A 27,004-nucleotide genomic window follows, 5' to 3' on the forward strand; every position below is an offset into this window, starting at 1 on the left:
AACAAAAAAAATTTTTTAACAAAATTTTTTTTTTTTTTTTTTTTTAATTTTTCTTTTTTTTTTTTTTTTTTTTTTTTTTTTTTTTTTTTTTTTTTTTTGCTAGAAACACCTTTTTTCCTAATGGACATTTTAAAGAGCAGTTTAACCCCAAAATTGTTATTGTAAATTCTCTAAAAAATACTATTCAAAAACTACACTTACGACAAACATATGTACTGATTCTACCTTAATTCAGCTTGGGTATAACAAGGAGGTTATTTGGGTTACAGTCCAGTCATGATGCCTTAATAAGTACCACCTGAATTCAGTATTTTTAAATCCAAAATGCTTTTTATGTTATTTTTGGTCATATTCTTGAATAAACACAAATAAACCAGGTCTTTTTTATAAGTTTGTAATCACAAAATAACCATCAACATGATCCTTTCTTTTATGCAGTCCCTTTTTTCAGTTGCAGAGCTACTGACTGTTCCGCTCAGTAGTGAGAACACTAATAATACTCTAATAATCAACAATCTACAGTCTACTCACTGCAGATTGTTGACAGCGGGATTCATGGGTTCAATAGAGTTCAGATCTATCAACTCTGACCTTTTTTAGATAGGAAATGTTGATGAGATGGTCTGATAATCTGCTACAGTCAATAACAAAATTACTCAAGAATTTAAATTAAACACACTTGACAATTAAATGGAGTAAATTTACAAACTCAAGTCAGTTCTTGAAATGTTTCATGTTTCCACCGGTTTTTTTGATAATTAATTTTCCTGGTAGAGCTCTTGCTCTTTGTGTTTGGAAGACCTACTTCCCATAGCCATCGTAAATCTTAAGCTCCTTCCAAAGATTGTCTGTCAGATTCTGGCAGACACTCCAGTTTGTTAAAATCACTTCCTTACAGAAGAAACATGCTGGTGAAATTAAATGCAAAGCTGCCAGGTGCGTGAATAACTTTGGGCTTAACTGTTTGTACAAGTTATTATCAAAATGTGCAATAACTTTTTGGGTTGTTAAGTACCATCAACTAAAATGTGACATGTGACATCCCAGGACTATGAAGACTGGACCAGTGGCTTCACTTCAATATCAGATGCAAGAAAGTTTCCCAACTCAAAATCCTAAAGTTAATCCCAGAATTATTCATGCCCCAAGTAAACGTTGAAAGTAATTTTTTGCCGTCGTGTTTCTTCAGACTAGAAGTCACTTTAAGATTTTGGACTGGCCCTTGTGGGAATCCAAACTTCAGTATGATAGAGAATCTGTGGAGGAAACGATTCATTTCATTAGGGTGATGGAAATGAGGCCTTCCAGACTCAAATGAAGTTAATTGGTGAAAACAGTCATCAAAAGATTAGTACAAACATGCACAAATCTGGTCAGCAACTGTAAGAAGCGTTTGATGGCTGTAGCGCCACTCAGAGTTTTTCCACCAATTTTTGGGAAAGGTAAAAATCATTTTTGGCACGTTATGCTTACAAAAACAGATGATTGTATTTAATTAGTAGTCATTTTACATTGTTTTATTGATATTTTGAGATACACCTGTCTCATTATCTATCAGAAACAAACTTTTTAGCATACATGACATAGGAAAAACCTAAACACATTTTTAAAGCCATACTGCGATTTTCACTTTGTTACTTTATATTGTTTTGAACAAATCCAGCCTGAACTACTAATTAAATGCACTCTGCTGAGTAGCCAGTAACTAATCCATTTTTTCCCACAGGAGGACATAATCCTTGCTGACTTACCCTAAAACTTGCTCAGTGCATAAAATATTGAAACAAAGTTTCAAGCCGTAGTGGTAACTTTAAGTGTATTTGCAATTTATATACAGTACCCTGTTACATAGAATGAACATGCATTGCAAAAAGTAGCCCATATTGAATTTGATGCAATTAAAATGGGATTAGATTCTTGTTAGATTAACTACTTATTATTATGTACAGCTGTCCATCTGTGTGTCATATCTGAACGTGATCAGAATTTCCATGTTTATGTACAGCTAAGTCCTCTGGGTATCCAGTCCATGGATATCTTTTATACTCATTGCTTAGATCATGTATTCCTGTTTCTCTTTTATCAGTTCAATGTCTGTGTTGTTTTTCTCGAAAATGTCAGGCTGTGTTTGCCATTGTTTCTGTTATTTGCCACCCTCCTTTCTCCTTTATGGTCTCCTGCCTTCCAGGTGGTTTGCATATCATTCACAAGGACTATTGAAAAATATTGTCTTCTGCAGTTCTGACTTTTATTTGTCATATTTTTTTTTTCTGCTGACAAGCTTCTGATTCCTGTGATGATTTTTTTTATTTATTTATTTATTTTTCCTCTGGCACGTTCGCAGTCCTTTAAAAGTCTGAAGTGAACTGGTCGACTCTGCCAGTCTTTAATATGCTTGTGTGTGTGTGTATATATATATTTTTTTTTTATTTATTTTTTTTTCCTGTCTTGTTGCGCTGGTGTTTACAGGCTTTTATTATTCCCCCCGGAGAGGCATGTCACCACTGGAAGCAATCTGCATCGATTCTATCTGCTCATTTCTTCTTAATTAGCTGATTTGTTTCACTTGGTAACTGGATCCTGCTGCAACCTGTTTATTTAATTTCAAGGCAGCAAAACCTTCCCTTTGTGGAAACTAATCCTCATGAATAAAGCATTGGCAACAAAGGATCACTTAACTGGTCAGTCAATGGCCGAAACTCAGACGGCACAAACAGCTTCTGCTTACAAGGATGCTGGAGTGTTTACATGTAAAAATGTAATTTCTCTAAATCCCATCCTCTTCACCATAAGGATGTAAACCTGTCTCACTCTGATAGATTGATGCTGGTTAAGTGCATGTTTTATGAAATTTTAAATCAGGGTCGAAGGAGATCGGCGGCAATAACGAAACCGAACGCTGTTTCTGCTAGAATTAAATGTGCTCAATTTATTTCCCCACAGAATACAGTACAAAACACTCTATGACTAAACACGTGATGCTCGATTCATTCAGGTTATCAGCGCTTACCTCATGAAACTTGGCCGGAGAGCCTTCGGCCTAGAGATAGAGCGGTAGCATCAACGTAGCTGGGCATTCGGACGCGATCCACAGCAGACTCTGACCAAACCGCGGGCTTTTTCGTATTTTATCTCTTAAACAAAGGGATGCCTGCGTGCAAAGGGGGAATGGCCATTTCCATCCTTGCAGGCGAGCCATCCAATCAGAGGTAGCCGCTCTCTGACCATGAGCCAATCATGGGCTGAGAGCGTGAACCACCAGACCAATCAGAGCCCAACCCAAGTCAACCAGAGCTAAGCACGCCCTGTTCACGTGATCCGCCTGAGTTTACAGCATGATCAATTTGCACAATAATCTGAGCAGAATAAGTTTTATCAAACAAAGAAAGATCAAATTATAAAGCAAAGAAAAGATAATAAAAAGAATAATGATTATCAAAGAACATAAAAGATAATAAAAAGATAAAAATACAAAATAACAGATCAGTGCATCTTAACCAGCTAGAACCCATCTGTCTCGATGGGTTCTAGCTGTCTTGGGACTCAAATAAATATTTCTGTTTGAAAGTGATTTCTGACAAGAATGTAAAACTGTACAATTTAGCCAATTTACATGCCGCATTTCTAATAATATTTTAATTTTACAGATGACCCTATTCCTACATATTTCTTTGTTCGGATTAGTTGTTGGGTAACTATTTAAAAAAAAACAAACAAAAAAAACATATATTAACTCCTGTGTGCATGTTTTTTTGCTATAGAGAAGCCTCACAGTTAAACATTATTTCTCAACTGAAGAAACTTGTTTGTAATATTTAAGGATTACTTTAAGCCTGAACCTAACAGAGCCGAACTATAACTCTAGAGTTTGTACAGTTTAATTGTTTGTTTTTTTTTACTTAACATCTTTGTAGAACATCAGAACAAATACTAAAATCTGCATGTTTTTATGTAATTCCCTTCATCAGCTATTTACCGCTGATTATACTTAGAAAAATCATGCCACAGTTTACATAATCAATGTGCATTGATAAAATATATTTTTTGCCAATAGATTGTAGAGGCCCACAAATACAAATGCTACCGTTAAAGCTGCAGTGTGTAACTTTTATAAAAACATATTTTCAATTATGTTGACTTTTGTTGATACTTTCATGGAACCAACAGCTCAATAAATAAGTAAAATAACAATCCTAAATGTGCTGCTGGTTTTAAGTTTTCTCATTATAATAAATGACAATTTTTTTTCCACTCTATTTATGTATTTTTTATTTTTTTGCTAATAACAATAAATGATACAACTGTTGCCGATCTCTACATAAAGAAATAGAACAAGGTGAATTTAACACTCTTTACCCCAATACACACAAAACAAAACAAGGCAACTCAAAATCTACACATACTTCTAAGAAGTGGCAGGATGAATTATTTCACAAGCTATGCTTTTTATTTATGTACTATTTAGTCTAAGTAAAGTGACTCTAAATGAATTTAATTGAAGGAATGTGCTCCTTTGACTTCTTCACTGACTTTTCAGCTAGTGGAATAACCACATATTAAGAGATGTTTCTGAATTCACCTACCTGTGAAATATATGGTTTTCTTCTCGTGGCTTTTGATTACATAACTCGACCATCCATTAAATATAAGATCATTCTCGCATGCTTTATTTTTGTGGAGAACATCTAATACTACTTGCTAATACAGAGTGCAAGGTTAGTCCAGAGTCTTGCATCTAAAGACAGCTTAAAATTCAGCAAACACAAGCAAGATGGCATCTGTTTTATGTGCTGAATATCAAGCTGGTTTTAGTAAATGAACAACATACCTGTAATGAACAAAGAAGCATATCAAAGACAGAGTAGATGTATATTTTGAGAAGTGTAAAATTTAATTAATTTATTTATTTTTTTGTTGATTACATTCATCTTCTAACATATGGAGTCATTTATTTACTATATGTGATGCAAAGAAAAATGGTAAACAAAACATTTTGGGTAGTGATTAATTATTAATTTTTGGGCTTTGCTGTAGTAATTGAACATTTTCAACAATTTTGCAGGGGGGGGAAAAAAAAAAACATGTAAAGCCCATTCCCTGTCAGCAGTCAGTGTCTGAATCTCTATGAAATCTTGTACGCAATTACTGACATGATCTGATCCTGAACAGCTCATTAGTGCACCATGCTGCCTCATACGTTTAGCGCTGAAGCTCTATTTCTGATGCTACTTTAATTTTCCACTTTACATTACGAGTCACACTTGCTGTCTAGTGAGCTGGGCTTCTCCCGTTCAAAGAACAACAAAGCAACAACGATTGGTCGTCAATATTGTTTTCAGCTTATTGTGTGACCATGCTATAATCAAAATTTGCAAAGCTGCAGAAATGAAATGGTGATTTTTTTTTTTTTTTTTTTTTTTTTTAAGATTTTACTTATTCTGCTTCATTACCAGATCTAGGTCTGGCATCATGCTGATATTGATTTGTTTATTATCTGGAATTTAAAAAAAAAAGAAAAAAAAAAGACTTTATCCCCGTGCTCTCTGGTCCAGTCCTCATATTTTGTGCAGAGTCTTTGCTTGATGTGTTTTGTATTAATTTATTTTACTTTTCACAGATGTGACTTCTTTCCTATCCCTGTTCACCCCATGCCAGTATGGGTGTTTCTTTGCAGCTTTTATTTACCCAGGAATAGCTCATTGAGATTAAAGATCTATTTTTCAGGCGAGACCTGACCAAAAACAGTTTTCAAAGTTCTCTGTCTCACCGTGCAAACTGAATCATTCACACCTTCCTCCTTCCATTCCTGAGCTAGCTCTGCTCCAGTGACAGCCCTGTATGTTATCGGAATCTTCTTTAAAGCTTTCTTGGGAATGCTTATGCTTTCTCTACTGAAATTGAACCATTTTTCCACGATTATAAGTAAATATTTAAATTGAATATGATCTTATAGCAACCTAAGAAGCTATTTAATGCTTTACTGTTAATTTCATCCACCCTATTCTTCAAATTCAGTTCAAATAACATCAGCTACCTACCTTGTCTTTGTTAACAATGTGCCCTAAGCTAACCATGGCTAAAATACAGTGCAAATTACGGTGTTTGGGCTTAAATTAACTTTTATTACTCGCGTAACTAGTTTCTTCTGAATACTCTTCATGGCGATTTATGGTGGTCAATTCACAGTAAATCCTGACACTCAAAACTTTGTGAAAATAAGTTGTTAACAAACACTCTCTCAGGTTGTGGCCATAACTGTTGATATTTCTTGGATGACTGCACCATGAAACATTACATCACTTTTTTTTCTCTAAATGATTGTTACCTTTTTAGCACCACAGTAATATTTCGTTCTGAACAAAAGCTCTTTGTCGGCTTCATTTATACTTGATTGTTCAGGTTCTTGACACATAAGCAGCTTTCCTCACACAGGGATGGTCCATCAAAATGCCTGTCAGCCACAAACCCAGGTAAAAATTTGATTAAGTATTGGTGATATTTTATGTTGAATCATAATTTCAAACCACAACTATTCAGAGCCACATAAAGACAATTACAAAGCCGGCCATCCACCACCTGAAGAACATTTCCCAGATTAGAGGACTAATTCCTCACCAAGATCCAGAGAAACGTATCCATGTGTTTATCTTTAGTTGCATTGATTACTGCAACAGTGTCTTCACAGGTCTGCTTAAAAAAATTATCCTCCTATGCACCACAAATCTGGAACAAACTTCTGGACAATTATAAAACAGTGGAAACACTTGAGTTCTTTTAAATCTAGACTAGCAACCCACTTGCTTCGAGTTGCTTTTGTAGCATAATTAATGAAACGCTAACCAACATTTTCATGTGTACTAACAAGCCTGGGGAAAATTATGTGTTTCAGTTGTTGATTTTTGTGGTGTAAAGCACTTTGAACTCCCTTTTTGCTGAAATGTGCTATACAAATAAAATTTGATTTGATTTGATCTATTTTAACAACTTTTATACTGCTGCTCTTTTTTGTGTGGATGGTTGTAGCACAGAGTTTATGAGAGCCTGGCACTGCTTAATTAGTTTCTCCAATATCAGCTAACAGTGTCTGTTACACATCTGAAACGTGTCTTCAACTTCTTACAAGGCTTTGACATCCTGACTATAATTAACCCACTTTTAGCCTAAATGTCTTTGCAGAGGTAATTTATTCATATTATTAACCCAAAACCCTTCTGTGGATTTCCATTATTCACTCTCAAAACGTGGGTGTTTATAGGAATTCTCAGTAAAAGAGCATTTAAATGGTAAATGGACTTTCCAGTCATACTTACCACCCAAAGCGCTTTACAGTACAATACAATTTACTCTCCCAAACGCGCACACATTAATCCGCTGATATGCAGATCGGCAGGCAACTTTTCTACGTAGTTCAGTTTTTAGGAAGGAAGTAAAAAAAACTACAGCAGGGATCTGACAAATCAGGATCTGGGAACCTTTATGTTTTAGTTTCAACTAAAGAAAGTTTATACTACAGATTAGTAGGCAGACAACAGACAATTTAAAGCTAACCAGATGGGTTAGTGGTGGTAGGAGTTTTTTGGGGGGAGCGGTTGTAGGACTTGTTTTCATAGTGGTAGTAATGGTCACACTCGCTGTAATTGTAGTTGTTGTAGTAGTAATACAGGTGATACTTCTAACCCTAGTTACAGTTTAAGTTTCAGTATGTGTGTTGCTAGATGTTGTAGCAGTACATGTCACAGTAATAGCAGTATTGATGGTACCAATATTGGTAGTATCATTGGTGTTCACAGCAGTAGAAGTAGTCAAAGTAGTCATTGCAAATTAGCTATTGCAGGAGCAATAAGTAATTTCAATAGTAATACTAATTGTAGCGATGTCATTCACAGTAGCAGTACTATTTGGATTAGTAATCAGAGTAACAGTAGGAATGGTAGTGATTCGTTGTATTAGTTGCAGGTGTTATAGTAGCAGTAGCACTAATACTAACTGTTTTATTAGTATTAGCATCTGGTGGTAATATTTGTTTCTTTTTTCTTTCTGTGACCACATCAATGTTGTTTGTTTATGGTGACCTTGTGAACACTATTATTTTTCCTTCCCTCCCTTATTTGTTTGTCTCACAGCACTATTAGTTAGTCAGGTGAAGTACAGATGAGCAATGCTTTGCAGAATCAGAATTACGTTGGAGGCCATTTTTCATTCTGCTAAACTCTTTGCAGCCAAAGAGCCATAAATGGGCCTCTTTACTTTCCTTATTTGTCCTTGTCTACTGGAGGTTACCGCTGGCTGACATAGACTGAATTTAAGTGGACATCAATCTCGGTAAAGAGGTAGAGCCCAGAGTAATATTACCTTTTCCATTTTTTTTTTCCCGCAGTCCTTTTCCAGCAAGACAGAACAAATAAGGTTGTTTCATATCATGAACTTAAACATTAAGGTTTAAAACTAACCATTTTTTTCCTGCTGTAATTTTACGTCTTGTCACTTTCAGTCTCCATATTTCTATCCAGTAAGTCCGATTTGTTAAAAAAAAACACAACAAAAAAAAAAAAAACCTTCAGTCCAAAATGGGACAAAATGTGTCTAGTTGCAAATGGCTGTGTCATGTTGATAATAAGATTTCCTCTGTCTGGCCAGTGGCCTATCTAAGCCCTGCAAAAGCGACGCCCTTCAAAATTTGTCTCAGTGTGTCACCGGTGCCACAGCGGGCTGGACTTCATGTACTCCACATAAATGAGAGTCATTAATTCTACAAGTACGTAGTTTTCGAATGCAATGCAGGAGTACCTCTCCCATGGGAACCAGCCAAGCCAATCATCTCTTATTCTTATTCCCCTGCTTTTCTCTTCGCCTTGTCTTTTCTTTCTGAGAGACCTATCTGCTTTCCTTCAGCCGAGTTGTTTCATCTGTCTTTTGAGTTACTGATAAGCCACCAGAGTTTGGAAAGCTTTCCTCTTATTTTTTTCACCATCTTTGATTGTAAAATACACATTTCTTTTCTTGCTTGTTTCAGTGTGTTATGATCAGCTAAAATTAAAAACTAGGTGTCAATAATGAATTTAAGTTAATTTAATTATAACGCGGAGCTCTGACACCACAGTGCATTTAAGAGTTAAAAATATCATATTGGCAAATGAAACATCTCAGCTATTTGGTCATGAGGGTCATTAGAGATTCTGACAGCCTTCATTTAAAACACCATCACATCTCAAGAAGATTTCCAGTTGTCCTCTCTTCTACAAACTCACTAGGTTATCATGTGATGCAGCATGGTGAAAAATATTTTCCCTTTTGAAATTCTTTTGATTGCCAGGCATGGTAATGGAGGAATCATGTCAGAATGATGTCTCAAAAATCAATAAGTTGGATTTAATGTGCCACTGCAGATCGTTGACAGTGGAAAGACGCATCTTTAATCGATTAATTCCAAGATAAAAAGCATTGATCGAAGTTAAAAACTATCGGATTGTTTTATACTCTACAAGCTGACAATTGTATTAGAAACCAAAACACTTGTGCAGAATTACGTTCCGAAAATTTAACTTGATAAAGGAAAAAAAGGGGTCTAGATTTATATCATGGGATGCTGGCTGTACACTCACTTCCTGCCTCTTCCTCCCACTCTACCTCGCCTCCCCTTGGTCCTTCGTCTCACCCTCGCCACAGCAAGCGAGGCAGAGATTCCACAGCACGTCTCATCCATCTTGCACAGTATGTAAAGACAGCAGCGCAGGAGGTTGCTTTTTCTCTTTTCCTTCTCAAGCTAGAAAGTTACCTGCAGATTCCAGCATTTTTTTTTTTTTTTTTTTTTTTTTTTGTGGAAACTGTGAAACAAGAACAGCTCTCAACTTTTACCAATCTATACTTTGCATAAATATGGGTGGACCTTCCACTAATTGCATAGTACCTCGTTTAAATGGAGTCTGATGCCACTTGAGTTTTTGCTTGGTTGGCACACATTTGGCATCCAGAAACAGCTTTGTACATTTGCCCATGGGGGTGTAACCTGATATTTGCTCAGCAGAGCTGTCAGCTCCTCCCTGCTTTCTAACTGTAGTTTCATAACATCCTTACCTTAACTAGAGAATGTATGATACGTTAATCTTTTCTTTAGTTTGGAATCAATTATTTTTTTCAAAAATATTGGTGCATCCTCGTACAGGGTAACCATACCTACTGCAAATTGGTGCTTGATATATTCTGAAATGCAATTTATTTGATGGTCTAATTCAGATGTCTGCCTAACTGTTCTTGAAAATTGCTTCTTTACAATTGTGGTGCAGTGCAAGCCGCACAATTAGTACTGACGTAATTGGCATATTAAGATCCTTGCAAGTATCACAGGCTGTTTGCAAATCACAGTGTAAACAAACAGAAGAGCTTTTTCAAAGGCTCTGAATTCAGCATAATTAGAAAAGAAATGGAGCCGGAGCCAAATGTGTTTTTTTTTTTTTTCTTTCAACCCTTTTCATCTGACATTTACTGTTCCTGGGGAAAAAAAATGAAAATTTGAACAGCTCCTTCTGTTTCTTTCTGTTTGTTTGCTTGCTTGTTTTGTTTTCTGTACGATCTTGCTTTCTTATCTTGTTTTCTTTTTCTAATTAAAGTGCTTTAAGATCCTATCTGTTTGTGTACAAGGGTGGGGTAACTAAAGTTGCAAACTTTTTAAGTGAACTGGCCTCCTTTTTTGGTTTGTGTGCAGAATAAATAAACAGCCAAGGAAGTCAGAGGCATCATGTTAGAAGTCATTGTTTCCGTAGTGTCCAAATGACAGGATGACCTTGTTTAGTTACAAGGTAATTTTTAGTCATTATGACAGCCTGCTGGTGAGGTCCTGTCCTGGGAGGTCTGTGGACAGAGAAACATGTCTCTGCTTCCAGATCTGGAAATTGCTCAGTGGGGAGTTGGTGGTTTGGTGATGTCTTGTTCCCTAGTCATGACTTTCAAACTCAGATCTGCCACTATAGAGAACATTTCACGTTAATCCTTGGAGTATTTGGGTCTTGTTGTGCTGTGGCAAGAGACTACCTACGAGATATATATATATATATATATATATATATATATATATATATATATATATATAGGTGATTAAAAGCACTTTAATTCTGTTTATTGCAACTCGCTCAGCTAACCTTGTGCAAAATCAAGCTAATTTGAAATCCATTCTGTTCACATTTTTTCAGGATTTTGAATGCAACATGCTTTTTAAAGCCGTCGTTTATGATGCATGAAAGAAATGCGAGGTAATGAGAAGAGCCGTGTGTTTTACAAGCCCTTCCGGCTTTTGGCCAGACAATTTAATAAACCTCTATCCTTCCTGCAGCAGATGTGCTGGGCTTTCAGGTTTTTCTTTTTTGTTTTCTTTATTAAATCAACAACTCATCAGCACTTTCTGCTGTTTGTTTACTCGATCAAGTGGATCTACATAAAAATTCAATTTCCATCAAAAGCAGTCATGATTGTAATGACTGAGGGGGGAACAGGAGAAGTAACATTTTTGGCTGTTTGTCATACTGGTTTATTTGAAATTGCCCCCAGCTATAAGAACGTACTAACTTCAAACCTGTTCAAACAAACAAATCCTTACATTTTAGATCCTTCAACCAGATGACTGTTATATTGGGAGGATGGTAAACGGAAAACCATTGCTGGTAGAAAGCCAAAATAAGTTCTGTTTTCCACAAAATGAGATCAAAACAACTTTTTTTTGGCTTGCACGTAAAATATTATGTTTGGTTGAAAATTCACACTGCATATCACCCTGAACATAATCTTTGCTGTGAAACTTGTTGTTGGCACCGCTATGTTGCCGGGAAGCTTTTACTTTAGCAGGAACACAGTCACAGTTGATGGGGAGGGGGGGGGGAAGAGGAAAAATTGAAGGATCTGAATAGAGCAACATTTTGACAGCAGACCTGTTAGAAATGTTTCCAGCTTTATTCAAAGAAGAGTGGAAACATGAAACCCATTCATTTGGCTGACAAATGGTCATGTTTTAGTAACTTGAACCGAATATGTGGTGTTTATCTTGATCAATAGCTTGTTTTACCCATGCATGAATAGTTCTGTATACCACGAACTGGGCTGGCAAAGTACTGAAGTATTTAAAGAATTCCTACAAAAGAGCAGAAGCAGACTTTTTCCAGTTTTTTTTTTTTTCTTTTCAGCGTAAGATAGTGGAGCTCAACATATCTGTAGCTTGAGAACCCACCAGAGGCTTGGGAAGACAATAAAAAGAAAGCCTATTAACCAATTCCGTAACCTTTGGTCTGCTTGAAAAGCACTTTTCAGATCGGGGCAGGACAAATTCACATAAAATAAATCCAACTAATTATGCAAGGGTTGTAGAAATAAAGAGAAAGGCAATTTACATAACTGAGATGAGACGCACCCTGATAGCATTGTCTTTGGGGACCCACATGAAACCGTTTTCCTCATCGTTTTCTAGAATAGTTGTTTTTTTTTCCCCTCATGATAGTGGACTGCTTAATACTCTTGTGCTAAATTGTAGAAGTATTCATTTGCATTTATTTTATTTTCCATATTACACATGATAAAACCAAAAATCTTCAAAGTTACAGGACATCGTGTGATAGACAAACTCAGAGAAATTCACAACTATGATGTAGAATAAAATAAATAAATAAAGCTGACATATGTGCTGTGCATTTTAGTTCTGCCCCTCTCCCCTGAGGTTCAGTTCAACCAGTTGCCTGTGGAAGTCCTTTAATTTGCCAATAAGAAACTATCCATCCAGGACAAATCCAGTTTTTCTGTGAACGCCTCAGAGAGTTATTGGAGAAAACTGGATGGCAAGCAGCATCATGAAGACAAAGGGATTGTAGCAGAAACATCAGGGGCGAGGTTCTGGAAAGTTTGAAGCAGAATTGGATGAAATAAAAACAATTTCTCCAGCTTGAAACATTTAATGGAGCATCTACTGTGGTCCGCCTACACTAAAAGGCTCGGCAAGGAGAGCATAAATAAGGAATTTTGAACGATCTAGAGAAATCCAAAGCTCAGTTGTGATGCTCTGCAGGTCAAATATTACCAAAGCTACTAACAAATCTGGCTAGGAGAGCTATTATATGAATACTTTTGTTGACACAAAGTCGTAAGGAATTTGGTTTAAAGTTTTAACCACAAGTTGGGGACGCACCAGGCATTCGGAAGAAGGCGCCCTGTTCAGGCAAGACCAAAATTAAACTGTTTGGTTTACATGCAGAGCGCTACGACTGCTGGTATGCTACTGCTGCTGCACACCGCCCTGAATGCACCATCCTCACTCTGAAACAAACCTAAACTTTCAGGCAGAGCTGCAGTGAGATGGTTTAGACTGAACGCTGTTCATATGCTAAAATGACCCTGTCCATGTCAGTGGTGGCAAGACTTGTGTTCCCAAATACAAAATCGAAATCTAATCTGGCTGAGCTTCTACTGCCTTGCTTTGAAAAATGCAAAACAATTTCAGTCTCTGTATGTGCAAAACTGGTAGAGATGCCTCCAAAAAGTAAAAGGTGGATTTTTATTTCAAAATAATTTGATAACCTTGTTCCATTTTACATAAACCATCTACTTTTCATAAAATTCCAATAGAAATACCTTAAAATTTGTGGGATCCTGCAAGACACTGTCTCTGTGCCATTACAGCTATCCTTTTATCACATCCATTACTAATCAGATGTGTGTCAGTCCACACCCTTTGTCTCATCCCTCTAACCTGTTTTTTTTTTTTTTTTTTGCTCCCACTGTGACAGATGCCATGCTGCTGGTGGCGCAGAGGCTCGAAGGGCCTTTCAACATTGAATCTGTCATGGATCCGATTGATGTCAAGATTTCAGAGGCCATCATGAATATGCAAGATAACAGTGCCCAGGTTTCTTTCAGGGTAAGTCAGATATACTCCACAGAAAAATGGAAGCTGCACCGTACACATTCTGATGAGGTCCGCTCATATTTTCTTAACAAAAAAAAAAAAAAAAGCAGTTTGCTCGTCATGCTGGACTGTGTCTAAGGTGTGTACAACACATTCTAATTATGCCAATTTAGGTTCTGAATTACATGTTTCACATTGGTCAGATAATCATAGTTTAGCTAACAGTATTTAATGTGTTTCCTGTGTTTTACTGCATTTCTCCTTGCCCGCAAAACTGCAGTTAGGAAGGGAAAAAATGTAGGTGGTTGTGAGGAATATTTTTTCTGCCTACACCGATTTAGATGCCAGTTCCCATTCAGAGCTCAACGCTCTGTTGACTGCCTCATTCAACAGATGCAGTTTTGTTGACGGTTTAACTAGATCTGTGGTGTTTTCCCCAAAGCCTGTAAAAACGAAGCCCTTCCAGCTTAAATAGCATTGACCACAGCTTTTAACTCCCTGACTTATCAGTGCGGTTACCTCAGCTTTGACACATAGCACCGTCACTCTGGTGGTGCGGACTGAATGATTCAGGAGACTTAAAAAAAAAAAAAGACGCTGCATGTTTTCTCCTATTTTCAGCATCCACAGCCATCCAGACTGCTGCCAGCTGTGTGCCCGTGTGTTTGTAATTGCAGGTTTTCCAAGGCTGTGGCCAGCCGAAACTTGCAGAAATCTCGAGGTCTGCTCGTGGTACTTCGGATGTGTTCAACGCCCGCTTCAGGCCCTACAACCCGGAGGAGCCGCCCACCACTGCAGCTGGCACAAGCCTGGACAGACTGGTAAGGACATGGGGTGAAACACTGCCGTTTTCGACCAGAACATCGTAAACATCATTCGTCTTTCTGCCTCGACGCTGTTGATTAAAGCAGGTGATTTGCCGTCGTAAACCCCTGGAGCCGGAAATTAATTCTTTTCACTTGTCCTCTGTTCAGCCCCATCTATCGATTTTTGTTTGTTAACGAACCAACAGCTTTACCCCGAGAGGGCGGCGAAGGGTGGGATGTGATCGGTGCCCTTCTTGCGATTGTGTACTTTGCAAACAGAAGAGAAAAAGGATAAACAGTGACGGATAGATTTTGCAAGGCTGACCAAAATATTTCTTGCTCTAGAGCAAACCTTTATTTCCAGTCAGATTGTCTCCGTGTTTGTTCATCTTGATGTTATTACAGGAGAATCCATCTCAAGTAACCTTGAAATCTAAAATGTTGAGTCATGTTAAAGGTTAACACGAGGGTTGGAGTCCAATTTAGCTCTGACAAAGCTCCCATCTTGAGGCTTATTTCGAGCCATACTTTGTCAACTCCTTTCAGAAATCAATATGGAGGGACTGTTGTGTGTCTGTAGATATTCACAGAGCCTTAAAGTTTTCAAACCCCCTTTTGACTTTTGTCATTTTCAAACATAATCATATTTTAAGCACTTTCAAACAAATCACTAAACATTAACAACGTGATAAAAACAACTCCAGTTAAAAACAGATATAAAAACAAGATAAGAAAACAAATACAACAAGGAAATAGGATGTAAAGATATAGGACTGAGTGAACAAGTGGATTTATCACTTCACTTTAAAACCCTCCACAGAACAGGCAACTGGTAAAAACCAGACCCTGGTCCTCGTGCAGAGGGTCTGGGCTGTTGACTGTGGAGAACCGATTGCTTCCTGGACTCTATTGAAGTTTTAAATTTATCGCTAAAGTTGGAAGGAGGTTTGAAAAATACGGTTGGAATTAGGGTTTAGGCCAATTAAGTTATGGGTTTTATGTAGCGATTTTATTTAGTGGTATCAGATTAAAAGGGGCTAAATACAAATCCATGACTTCTTTATAAGAAATGTTGAAAATTGTGTATCTTTTTTTCCCTACTTCACAATTATGCTCTGTTTTGTGGTGATCTTTCATAAAAAGAAATCCCAATGTAATTCATTAAATTGTGTGGTTTTAATGACACGATAAAAAAAAAAAAGACACTGTATTTGAAAAAATAAATGACCCGATTTTAATCCTTGGACCTGCTTTTAATACCAAAATTATTGGTATATTTTTTATATTGCATCCTCAAAACAAAATGTGCCATGTTCTTGATAAGTTTTTTATTGGTTGCATATCTGGGAAAGTTGTTGTTTTAACAATAATTATGGATTTTTGAAGTAACACTGGCACACATTAAATACTTTGATGCAGTGTTAATTATATGTTGTTGTTCATTTTGATTGACTACCAGAGCATTTTTGATCTCCCTTGTGCAGAAGAAGCCTTTTTGTTTGAAGCTGTTTGTGCTCATCAATTGATTCTTCCATCCACACCTAATTAAATTAATAAGGATTTTCTGTGTTTCTGCCTTTTTGCTGCAAACCAGAGGATGGTTTGGAGGACGATGCAATTCAGTGTAAGATTCAATATTTGTTGTACTTACTCTTTTTTTTTTCTTTTTTTTTTTTGCTTGGTCTGTTGTTGTGTGGCGTTGTTTTGTGATTTAAGGCTGAAAGGGAAAATAGCCTTTTTTATTTAGCAAATTCTGAGAGTTTCAAACTCTATTTTCAGTATATCCAGCCAATAATAAATATGATCTGTTGTCACAGTCATATTTTCATCTCACTGGACTCACATATGCCTGCATATGAGATGTTTTATATGAGCTATATTGATAAAAAGACACTTAATCTAAGCTTTCAAAACAAACAGACCTTGTTTGACACATCTGCGGTTATTTCTGAAGTCCAATTTAATCTCCTGTCATCCCTCAAGCCAAGTCAACTCCTGGAGAAACAAATCAGGATATTTCCCACTGCAACTTAAGTGCTAAATGTAATTTACATAGATTACATTAAATCAGGTTTTAAATTCATCTATTCCAATTTCATTAAATAAGTTTACAACAGCAACAAATTACATTAACAAACCAACCTGATCCACCCTGTCCTGACCACGTGATGCTACAAAGAGTATTTCCCAATGGTGTATTTACCATGTGCAAAGGGAAAAGGAAAATGACTTTCCATTTAGCTGAGTTTGGCTTCATGCCCTTACCTTAGGTTTGTTTTAAAACTGCAACTTCATTTGTCGTAGGATTAAAACCTTCACGTCGCTATTATATATCGACTCGTTGTTTATATGCGCAGCAGCAGCAGATAAGTCCTGCTGCCTGCATTGTAAGTTTTATTTTACTATTATTTTGAAGTTATTTTAAAATACAGAATATAATTGATATTCTCCATAGAGAATGCAGATCCTTACCCTAACTCTGAGACTTTCTAAAGGCTACAGCCGATTCTGAATCCATCGTCTTATAAAGGTTGAATGCTCAACAGAGCAACTTCGCTCTGCTCCAGCCTTTTTGTTTTCTTTTCAAAGTCTTGCTCTCTCTCTCCCTCTCTTGCAGCCTGAATGAGCAGAAAACATGTTACGACATATTGTGATAAATAAAATGCCCACTATAAATTTCTTCTTGCATCTATGTACAGTGAAAAATAATCTACCCTGTCAAAACGAAGGGAGACTATGAATTTCAACCAAGTGATCCCCAGCAAACACAAAAACAATTTGCAATCATCATAACTTCCTCATGTTTCGACCCAAGCAGCAGGTGCTTATTGTTGCATGTGACATTTTTTTTGTCACCGATTGTGACCATTTTTTAAGCATTCGTTTTTATTTTGGATCATGATACGGACATTTTGTGAGACTTATTAAATAGCAGTTCTCTGATAACGATATATGTCCCAGTAAAACAAAACTGTCCTTTCTTCTTGCCAGGATGAAAATGCATACATTTTATTAATTTAGTTTGTGCCATTATTTATTCAAAAACAGTTGATGGTTTTTTTGTCACAGGTATCTTGCCACTGACGCAGAAATTTCCTTTACATTTTTTTTTTGTGAGTTGCCTACTGATGCTATTCTGCCTTTTCTGTGGTTCCTCGCTCGCATTCCTACAGTAAGAAGAAACATTGTACTGTATCTAGGCCAAATCTGGACATATAATTCTAAAAGCTCATATAATCCACGTAATTTCTGCTTTTGCTTTAAGGTTTTCACAGTGATCTATTTATGTTCTTAATAAATTTAGGATTATTTACACATGATAAAGCATTAAAAAGTGGATGTTTACATCAAGGGAATATTTTACATCGTATTAAAGATTGCAATAATATTAGACAGCATTTAGTAAAATCAGCTGCATTTTGGCAAAATTTAGCTGGCAGATACTAGAAATGCTGACATAGTGTTATATTAAATAACAATAACCTATGCTGGTTTTATTAGTTAAACATTTTGAGATCAAATAAAAACATGGTAAGCTAATGTATTAAATTACACTGAAAAGCATACTGGTCCTGTAATGGAGTGGTGACCACTCCACAGGGTAAACCCACAAGTTTGACCAATGTTTGACTTCACATTTTTATTTTTATTTTTTCATTCTGCAGTGATGGCAAAAAAATAAACACACTGTCTATTAATTCTTTGGTTTTAACTATAACGAGGTAATGATTACTAGACTCTAAAACAATGTTGGTCCAGCCTCAATTACACAAAAGTACACACGATAGATGGCATCGTATTATTGTTTATTATACAAAGACAAAAAGAACAAAAAACCTTAGGATTTAAAGGGATATGCTTTGTTTTTATTATGACCTTGAGATTTCAACAAAAGACTATTTTTTTCCCCCCAGTTTTTGAAGACATGTCAGTGACTTAAAATAGAGCTTTGGGGTAATTACGGCTAGTAGCTACAGTCAGTAGCTGCAAATCCCAGTAATGTTGAAACATCTGTGTGAAAACATTATGGCATGGGTATGTTTTTCCTTGCCTAATTATAATGTAGGCGCTCATTTCTCACTGTGCTACAGGACACACGCTTTTCCCACAGGAAGCTTTGGTTTGAGCTCATTTCTTTATTTCCACCCAATAATGAGGGAGAAGTTCAAACACAGACTGTAGCCGACTCCGTTTGCAGGCCTGTTACACCTGAGAAATGCCAGAACACAGCAACTTTGGTTTTGCCGGCAGCTTTTCCTCTCAATACACATCCTAACTGACACCACTGCCTGGTGTTTATTTATCTTGCCTTCACAGCGTACAGCAGAAAAAGGTGTAAAAGGGAAAAAAAAAAAAAAAAAAAGTTGTCAGTCTTTCTCTAACAGCTCTGTCGTGCCTTCATTAGCGTGACAGCATTTATGTGTTTATGCTGCAGCACTCCCTGCAGATCTGAGGTCTTCCCACAAGAGCTCCTCTTTGTTGTCCCACTTTCTGTCCTCGTTTACATTCTGGTACAGGATAATTACCCGCGACGGTGGCACCGCTCAACCTTGTGGAACTTGACGATGGCTTAAAGTGTCCTTTGATAAGAACTTCTTGTCTGGATTTACTGTGAAGTTGGTGAGTCAAAGAACGCGCGAGGAAAGGCAGGAAGTGGCAGTACTCATTTCTGCCGTTGCTTATAGAGGAGCCTGGAGGAGTAGACCCACCTCCGGCTCAATGAGCCATGACTGTTTAATTGCCTGACATTCTGTCAGAGCACACACCCTCGAAGCTTGGGGAGAAATGGAGATTTTAAAGTCCAAAGAGGGGATAAAGGCTCGGCACGCTGTCAGGCTTAGAGGCACATTGAAGATAAGGAGTGGAGCCTTTAATTTGACTTTTGTAACAAGTTTTATGCTGTTGAATTACGGTAGTTTCGTAAAAGGTGTTCCTTTTGTCTCCCTTGTGTGAAACTGTTTTTACATGCATGTGTGATGCAACAGGAAAGAAATGAAAGAAACACACTAAACGCTGACAAAAGAGAGACTCTGTTGAGAACAATATTTGTTAATTTAAACCATTCATCCATGACTCTTGGCTCATCAGCTGCACTGGACTCTGTTTTTGCAGCACGTTCAAAACAGTTTCCTTGAATAAAAATGCATAATATATCCGGAGGACTTTGTATTTAAATTCAGAAACTTCACTCTCTTTGGTGAAAAAATGTTTTTTTTTTTTTTTTTTTAAAAAGCCATTTGAATGATCCTATGGTTTGAGCAGTTTGCATGTTGAGGCGAGTTATTCTAGTATTTAAAAATAATCACTTTCTTGTTAAGGTCTGACAACATACAGTAGCATAAAAGATCTAAAAAACAAAACCCAACACGTCATGCTCATTGTGTTAAGAAGTTCAAGAAAAGAGAAAAACAAAAAGGCGAACAAACAAACAAATAGGTGAAGTCCATGAGCCTCCTACTCTGATCGCACACTGGTCTCACGTTTCCGAAATCATTGGCTCGTTGGCTTTTGGGAAAATAATATGTTGAGTGATGAGAAGACAGTGAAACCTTTTGAAAAGTGTTCTTCATGTTGCATTTGGCAAGAAAATTACAAAACATGTTGGTGAAAGACCATCTCACTGGCAGTCAAATGTAACAGTAGTAGTGTGATTCTTCTGGGTTGACTTGCTGCTGCAGAACCAGGACAATTTGCCCACATTGATTGAACCATAAATTTTGCCCCCTGCCAGACAGTCAAGAATAGTCATTTCATAACCTTACGGCCTTATTAGTTTTAGCACAATTACTGTTTCACATAGATGAAATTGTGAAACATAAAATCATCATTTGAATACTGCATGTTGTATTTTTACTCACTTCATCTTTGCTGGAAATTAACATGCACAGTATGTGGTGATCCAAAAAATGTTGATGTGCGGAAAAGAAAAAAAAAAAAAATCTTGATCAAGTCTGTAAGGGGCAAATGCTTTTTCACAGTGGTTTATCCTCACATATCACTTCAGAGTGGTTCAGAAAGTTGTGCTCAACATAAAAAAAAACAGAACTGAAACACTGCGGTTACTCGGTATGCATACAGGTTTTTGTTTTCCTCTGTCTTCACACATCAAATGGAAAATCTATAACTGTAAACAAATTTGATCTCACTTCTTCCTGGACACATCTAAATGTTGACTCCCATCTACTTTCCACTGTTTGTCTCACTCTTTTGCAAACTGCAAACAGTTTCGAAAGCAAACAATCAACACTCGGGCTGTCTGGCACCCAGTCACGCAATCCACTCCTTGGTACATTTTTAAACTTGCTGCAACTATTACCGTGAGCGGTTTGAAAAGTGGAACAGAAACGGATTTAATATAATTATTGAACATTAGTAGCTCGTAGCATCCGCTGTGGCATGAAACGGTTAACATTCCCAAGAGTAAAAAGCCAGTTGGGAACGTCATACATTCGTTTTTTAAGGTGGACATGCATTACCTCTGATTGTTGTTAATCAAATAAAGTGCAAAAATTTGATCAGTTATTAGATAAATCTAAATCTCCAGTTTAGCTTTTACCATACAATTTGGCCCAAAGTTTGAAATTATAATAAACACAAGTTATGTGCAAGTCTTTCTTGGATATAAAACAGAAGCGGAATACATGGGACAAACTGCATTGAAGGTGGGCATTGAGGAGGCTGTAGAGTGTGTGACCCTCGACGCAGCCATCACGGGTTCGAATCCTGGTCCAGTTGACCCCTGTCTCACAGACCACTTTCTTGTCTGTCTACTGTGAACTAAAGACATCTGAAGTAAAAAAAAATTCCTTAAAAAAAAAAAATATTACATTGAAGTTTGTGATTATAATGTGAGACGTGATATTTCTACTTTGGGAAGGCACAGTATTTGCAATGAGTGTAAAATATTCAATGTAAATAAAAATAAAGCGCATGTTGTTCAGTAAGACTTTGCGGAAAATAACCTAATTCTGTCCTCCTCACTGCAACATTAAATCACTTTTCGTCTTTTTGTGGCTTTTTTTCGTGGCTTTTACTTGGTGGAAGTCCAGTCAGTCAGAAAATAATAATAAATCTGTTGGACAGCGTTAGATAAATGCTGAGAATTGATGCCCACTAGCCAGGAATTTTACACTTTGTTGTCAGGTTCCTCCATGATCGTGTTTTATTTTTCCGTCTGTCTTGGCAGCACAGTTTCTTACCTTGAAAACTCGCGGGTCAATGAATAGCTGCTAAGTGTGACAGTGGGATTGTTTGCGGGCTTTGTGACAGACTAGTGATCTGTTCAAGTTCCTTCTGTGCTTTTTAGCTGAAGAATGTGTTGAAGTCTTCTATGACTATGATTAGGACAGCCTAGAGAGCGTGAATAAAGGAGAGAAAGGTGCAAAAAGCAAAGTTTTTAGCTAGGTTAAAATGTGTTTTTTGCTTTGTGCTGCTAAATATAATCTCCAATTCGCTGTTTGTTTTTACGATAGGATAAATGAATTGTTTAAGCAACTGAGCAATAGACCTCTAGCAATAATATTATGACATCGAGAGGAATTGAGTGTTCCTGTTGGCATTTTTTTTTTCTTTTCTAGGTTCAAGTGAAGAGCAATCAGAGAGCGGTTTGTAGTCAGTCATCCTGGACGAAAACAGAAAGACAAAACCACATCCACTCCTCTCGAAAGTCCTGACCCTGGAATTAAACTTCTGCCATTCAGGAACATGTCAAGCCACTGAAACATTCTTGTTTGGGATACATGTAATAGAAGTAAAGTGGGCCTATCCACAGCTCCATTTTCTCAGTTGTTGTATCTGCAGACTTTTGCCCAGCAAGGCATGTAATTACGTAGATTCCACAGATTGTAGCCATAACTGATACTTTTTCTGAGACCGCATAAAAATAAATAGTCTGGTTGTGCACATGTGGCACAGTTCTTCAGAGCACCGTTCGACCGTGAGCTGAACAGTTGCCCGGGTTGATGCTGGCACTCGAGCGTCAACCTTTGACTGAGCCTACAAATTTGCTTATGTATTTTTACATGATTTGCTGGTGAAATTAACACAAAAACAATGGATTTACAGGGCAAAAGTGCTGCAAGCATGAGCTTAGGAGACTGAATTACTGATAACATTTTTAGGGTGGTAATGTTTTCTTTTCAAATTATATACTGTACCTGCTGTAGACACACCACTTGTGTTTTAGTGTTGCTATATATTTACTTTGGGCAGATAAAGACATGAAAAAGTTTCTTTTGCAGACGTTATTCTAAGGCAACACTTTCTCAGTAAAACAGACGAGTTTACTGGTGGTGGGATAAATCAAACTTCTATTTAAGGACAAGAGGTCTCACCACATGAAAATATTTTCCGTTTCCCAGCGAACATAAACCCAAACACAACGGTCCAGTTAATGTGCGCTGCTGAGTGACGTGTTCTCATTTAGAAGTATTGACAATATTTCTTCAAAACATGCCACATGCAAAAGCATTATTTACTTGTATGGTCTAACCGCGGCTCTGACTGCACATTTTCAGCTTAGTGTTAAGTCTGCTTGTTGTCAAACAGTAAACCAGGAATCCTGGGTGGAGTTGCTGTGGGTTAAGGTTAAGCGCTTTGGGGAAAGGTTCCTCAGATTTCCCATGACTTCTCAATGATTTAGGTTTTTTTTGTATTATTGTTTTCTTCTCGCTCTCTTTCAGGAGTAGCACCTGCTGAACTCTAGATCAGTCTTTATGTGGCACCACACAGCTAGAAAATTATTAAGAAAAGAAAATGCGACATGTTTAGATGACGTAATTGTTGGACACTTATTTACGGTACAAAATAAATGGAGAGTTTCTAGAAGATGTTATGTTGCTTTTTCCAGCTTGTGACCCTGGGAATTAACCACCCTGGCCTGCCACCCAACTCATAGGTCAAAAAAACTTTAGCATCTCTCTAATGGAGGCATTGGATCCATGTTGTAGGATTTTGTTGGACCCGTCCAGCATCTTGTATTGTTTCACAGGTGCAGCAAAGACAGAGCTGCACCCGAATGTGTTCTTGGAGATTGCTCCGGGTTCCCTGTTCCAGGCTATACATATCTTGTTTACTTTCGCCCTTTTGCATTAATGCTTGAAAGAATCATTCCTCGTCTGAGTCGCCCCATGAGACAGGTTTAGGATCAGATTGTGTATGCTAACGTGTTGGATGTGTAGGAAGGCAATCCTGGAGCTGTACTTAAATAAGCCTGCATATCTTTCAAAACCACTGAAATGAAACACGGGGGCGTTAGCCTTGCTTATTATATCTCTCCTTTCTATGTTGATGTTAATAGCAACATTATTGCTCAATATCAGCATTTTTGTTCAATGTTTTTTTGTTGTTTGGACATTTTTTTTTCTACAAATAGATAAAATTATTTATTTTCAATAAAATATATATTCAATCAGTTTAATTATTTCTTCAGTTTTTGCTTTAAATTGACCATACATACCATGAAAATACAACAATGAACGCAAGCTAACACCCTATGTCATCATTGTGGATGTGTAGCACAACTCTTTAGAGGTGCTCTCCACAAAGTCTGTGTATATATATATATATATATATATATATATATATATATATATATATATATATGTGTGTGTGTGTGTGTGTACAGTCATTGAGCACTTTAGGTGACTTGTAATCAAATATCACCTCATCCGCCGACACATGTAAGTTTCAGAGACGAGCACTCGCACAAACAAAACGCTGGGACAATTGTGGCTGTGAGTGTTCTTTACTGATTGCATGAGTGAAAAGTTAAACCATCTGAGTAGGAGAAAGGAGCTGTTTATGTAAATGACTTGGAAGTCGAGCCCTTTTTCACTGCGCACCCCGTCACTTCTTACAATTAAATAACGCGTGACAAACATACAGAGAGACAAATCCCACAGCGACACAACTCAATCAGGATGATGGGGTTTTCAATCATACTGTACTCAGAAGCTTTATGAGCTTGGTTGTGTAATGGCAGAAATGCATCACACATGCTGGATTTGTCAGAAAGCAGTGACAGCTGAATAGGCAGGGCCTTAGTGTTTAACAGAGGGGAAAATAAAGTGAAATGAAAGAAAAATGACTTGACGTATTTATTTTCCGTGGCAGTTTCTCCACATTTTGAATATATCATATACCCCAAGCATACCTCAGTTTACATATTTCACAATTTAACTGCTAGAAGAAGAAAAAAATCTGGTCTAAATTTAGGAGAATAAAGCTTTAAAGTTTAGATGCAAAAGTCTATCAAGGGGAAGACGAGCAAGCAAAGCTGAATTTACAGCAAAAACCTATCAACATATTCAAGACTAAATTCACAAAGTTAAATATAAACCAGAGCAGAATATAAAGATGCACCAAATATGGATGAAATAATATAAGAAAAAAGACACTCAGTCAATATATCCTGCCGACAGAAGGAACCTGTGATGAATTGTGTTTCAAAAGGAGTAAGGTGGCAAAAATATGTATTAGATAAACCCATCTTCCTCTGGGTGGCACATAGGATGGTAATAACTTGTTGGTCATCCTGACCAAGCTAGCAGAGCAGTATAACTTTTTTACAGTATTAAAGGATTATATCTGGCAAAAATATGATGTCTCTTTTTCAAAGTTTTCAGATGTTGGATGTAAAGGGCCTGTGATTCCAAAAGGATTATTGTAAATATTCAATCTTTTAAGGGTACAAAATAGGAATAAGTGACATGTGCATCATGTGCCAGCTCAAAAACACCAGTCATTTTATACATTGATGCATAAAATTTGTTTTTTTCTTAAAACAAATATAGTTGTTGGTGTACGTACACCAATAAAAGTTCATCTGAATTAGACACTAAATTGGTGGCTAGAGTGATGCCAAAAATAAAGATGAATCATAGCAGAAAAGCAGCACAAACAACTTATTTACCCCACAAGTAGTTTCCTATACCATCACTTTGATACCTCCAGAGCAAACATTTTTTTCCTCATCTGTATTCAAAATGCATCTGCTATTCTGCCCTGTTTGGGTAGCGGAAAGAAAAAAGATATATACATTTTATACTGGCCACTGTATCTTTCTGTAGAGCTGCTGCGATTCAGTTCCTTATCTTACATGCATGTTGCTGTCTTATAAAATGTGTTAAGTGCATCTAAGTTTGAGAAAATGAATCCCGTTTTAGCATTACGTCTTGCGTGTGTCACTTTTGATGCACCCAGATTCTCTGTTGTGAAATGTTTCAGTTTTTTGTATTTAATGATCAGTTGATCAATCAGAGAAAGCTAAAAGCACTGTTAGTGCCCACAAAATAGTCAGATAGCTATAGACTCAATTATTTAGAAAGCACATAATGATGCTGTCAGTTCAGAATCTTTTAGTGCCGACAGTTTAACACAGCATTAATGTTATTAGGTGATTGTGTATTTGTGATGCATGGGAAGGTGATTCTGTTGCATTATTTTTTTAAAGCTGTCAATCTTTGGAGAGTGTTTTATTTCTTTGGTTCTTGAATGCAGATAAGTTATCAGAAATGTTACAATACCTTTTCAAAAATTGGTCTTTCAACCCAAGTAGATTTAGTTACTGTTCCCTCCAGACTTATGATGGTTGCCTTTTGTTTTAAGTTAATAGACTGAAGCAACTTGTTCATTCCCACGAAGCAAAGTTTTTTGCAGCTAAATCATATTTTATAGTAAGATCCTAAAGCAGTTATAGCCATTTTTATTTCATTTGAAGACTCCAAAGGTTTATCTTAAAAAATGCACCATATCATACAGTAGCTGTGAAATGTAATTTCAAGTTTTAAGCTGTTATATAATTAATTTAATTTAATGGTCTTAGAGTAACTATGGATGTTGTGTATTTGTACTCTTGTAAAATCTGTATCTTTGTTTTTGTTCAGCAGATTTTTTTTAAGCATTATGAGTAATATTTGAAGATGTGCTTTTTTTAGCCAGGTCAACACGTTTTTTAGTAAAACACCACCGTAATTGGTGTTGAAAATCCAGAAGTAATGGAGATGCAGAGTGTTGCCCCAGCTCACAGCAACACCGCATCACATTCTGCTGCAGCTAAACTAGAGACACATCATCACTCTGACTAAATAATACAACATAACTGTTTTATTATGCATTATAAGCAGTGTATACACCATATACTATGTATGCGTATACAAGTTTCTGTTCTAATGGTTTGCTGAGAGCAACAGCTCTCAGAGCAATGCAACAGTGACAGCCTTAAGAGAATGGACACATTTTTTTGTACTGTAGATTTAAAACAAGTTTTAGTCGTCGGCAAGGGCGTAGGAACGAGTCTGTCATTGGGGGGGACGCATAT

The 27,004-nt window shown here is 36.9% G+C and overlaps 1 protein-coding gene across 2 annotated transcripts in view; it reads left to right on the plus strand.

Moving 5' to 3' along the window:
* The window catches only part of LOC106954947 (glypican-6-like), a 113,485-nt gene that overhangs the window by 63,809 nt on the left and 22,672 nt on the right, over positions 1–27,004 (plus strand). Inside the window, exons 5-7 of one of the 2 annotated variants that reach the window (XM_015044800.1) lie at positions 13,761–13,891; positions 14,557–14,700; positions 16,280–16,309. In XM_015044800.1, coding sequence (XP_014900286.1) covers positions 13,761–13,891; positions 14,557–14,700; positions 16,280–16,309 — 305 coding nt within the window. The remainder of the gene's footprint in view (positions 1–13,760; positions 13,892–14,556; positions 14,701–16,279; positions 16,310–27,004) is intronic. The other variant, XM_015044808.1, reaches the window with a different exon arrangement.

Source organism: Poecilia latipinna, unplaced genomic scaffold, assembly GCF_001443285.1.
Source record: "Poecilia latipinna isolate Pla-1442-1.1 unplaced genomic scaffold, P_latipinna-1.0 Scaffold37, whole genome shotgun sequence".
Taxonomy (NCBI): Eukaryota; Metazoa; Chordata; class Actinopteri; order Cyprinodontiformes; family Poeciliidae; genus Poecilia; species Poecilia latipinna.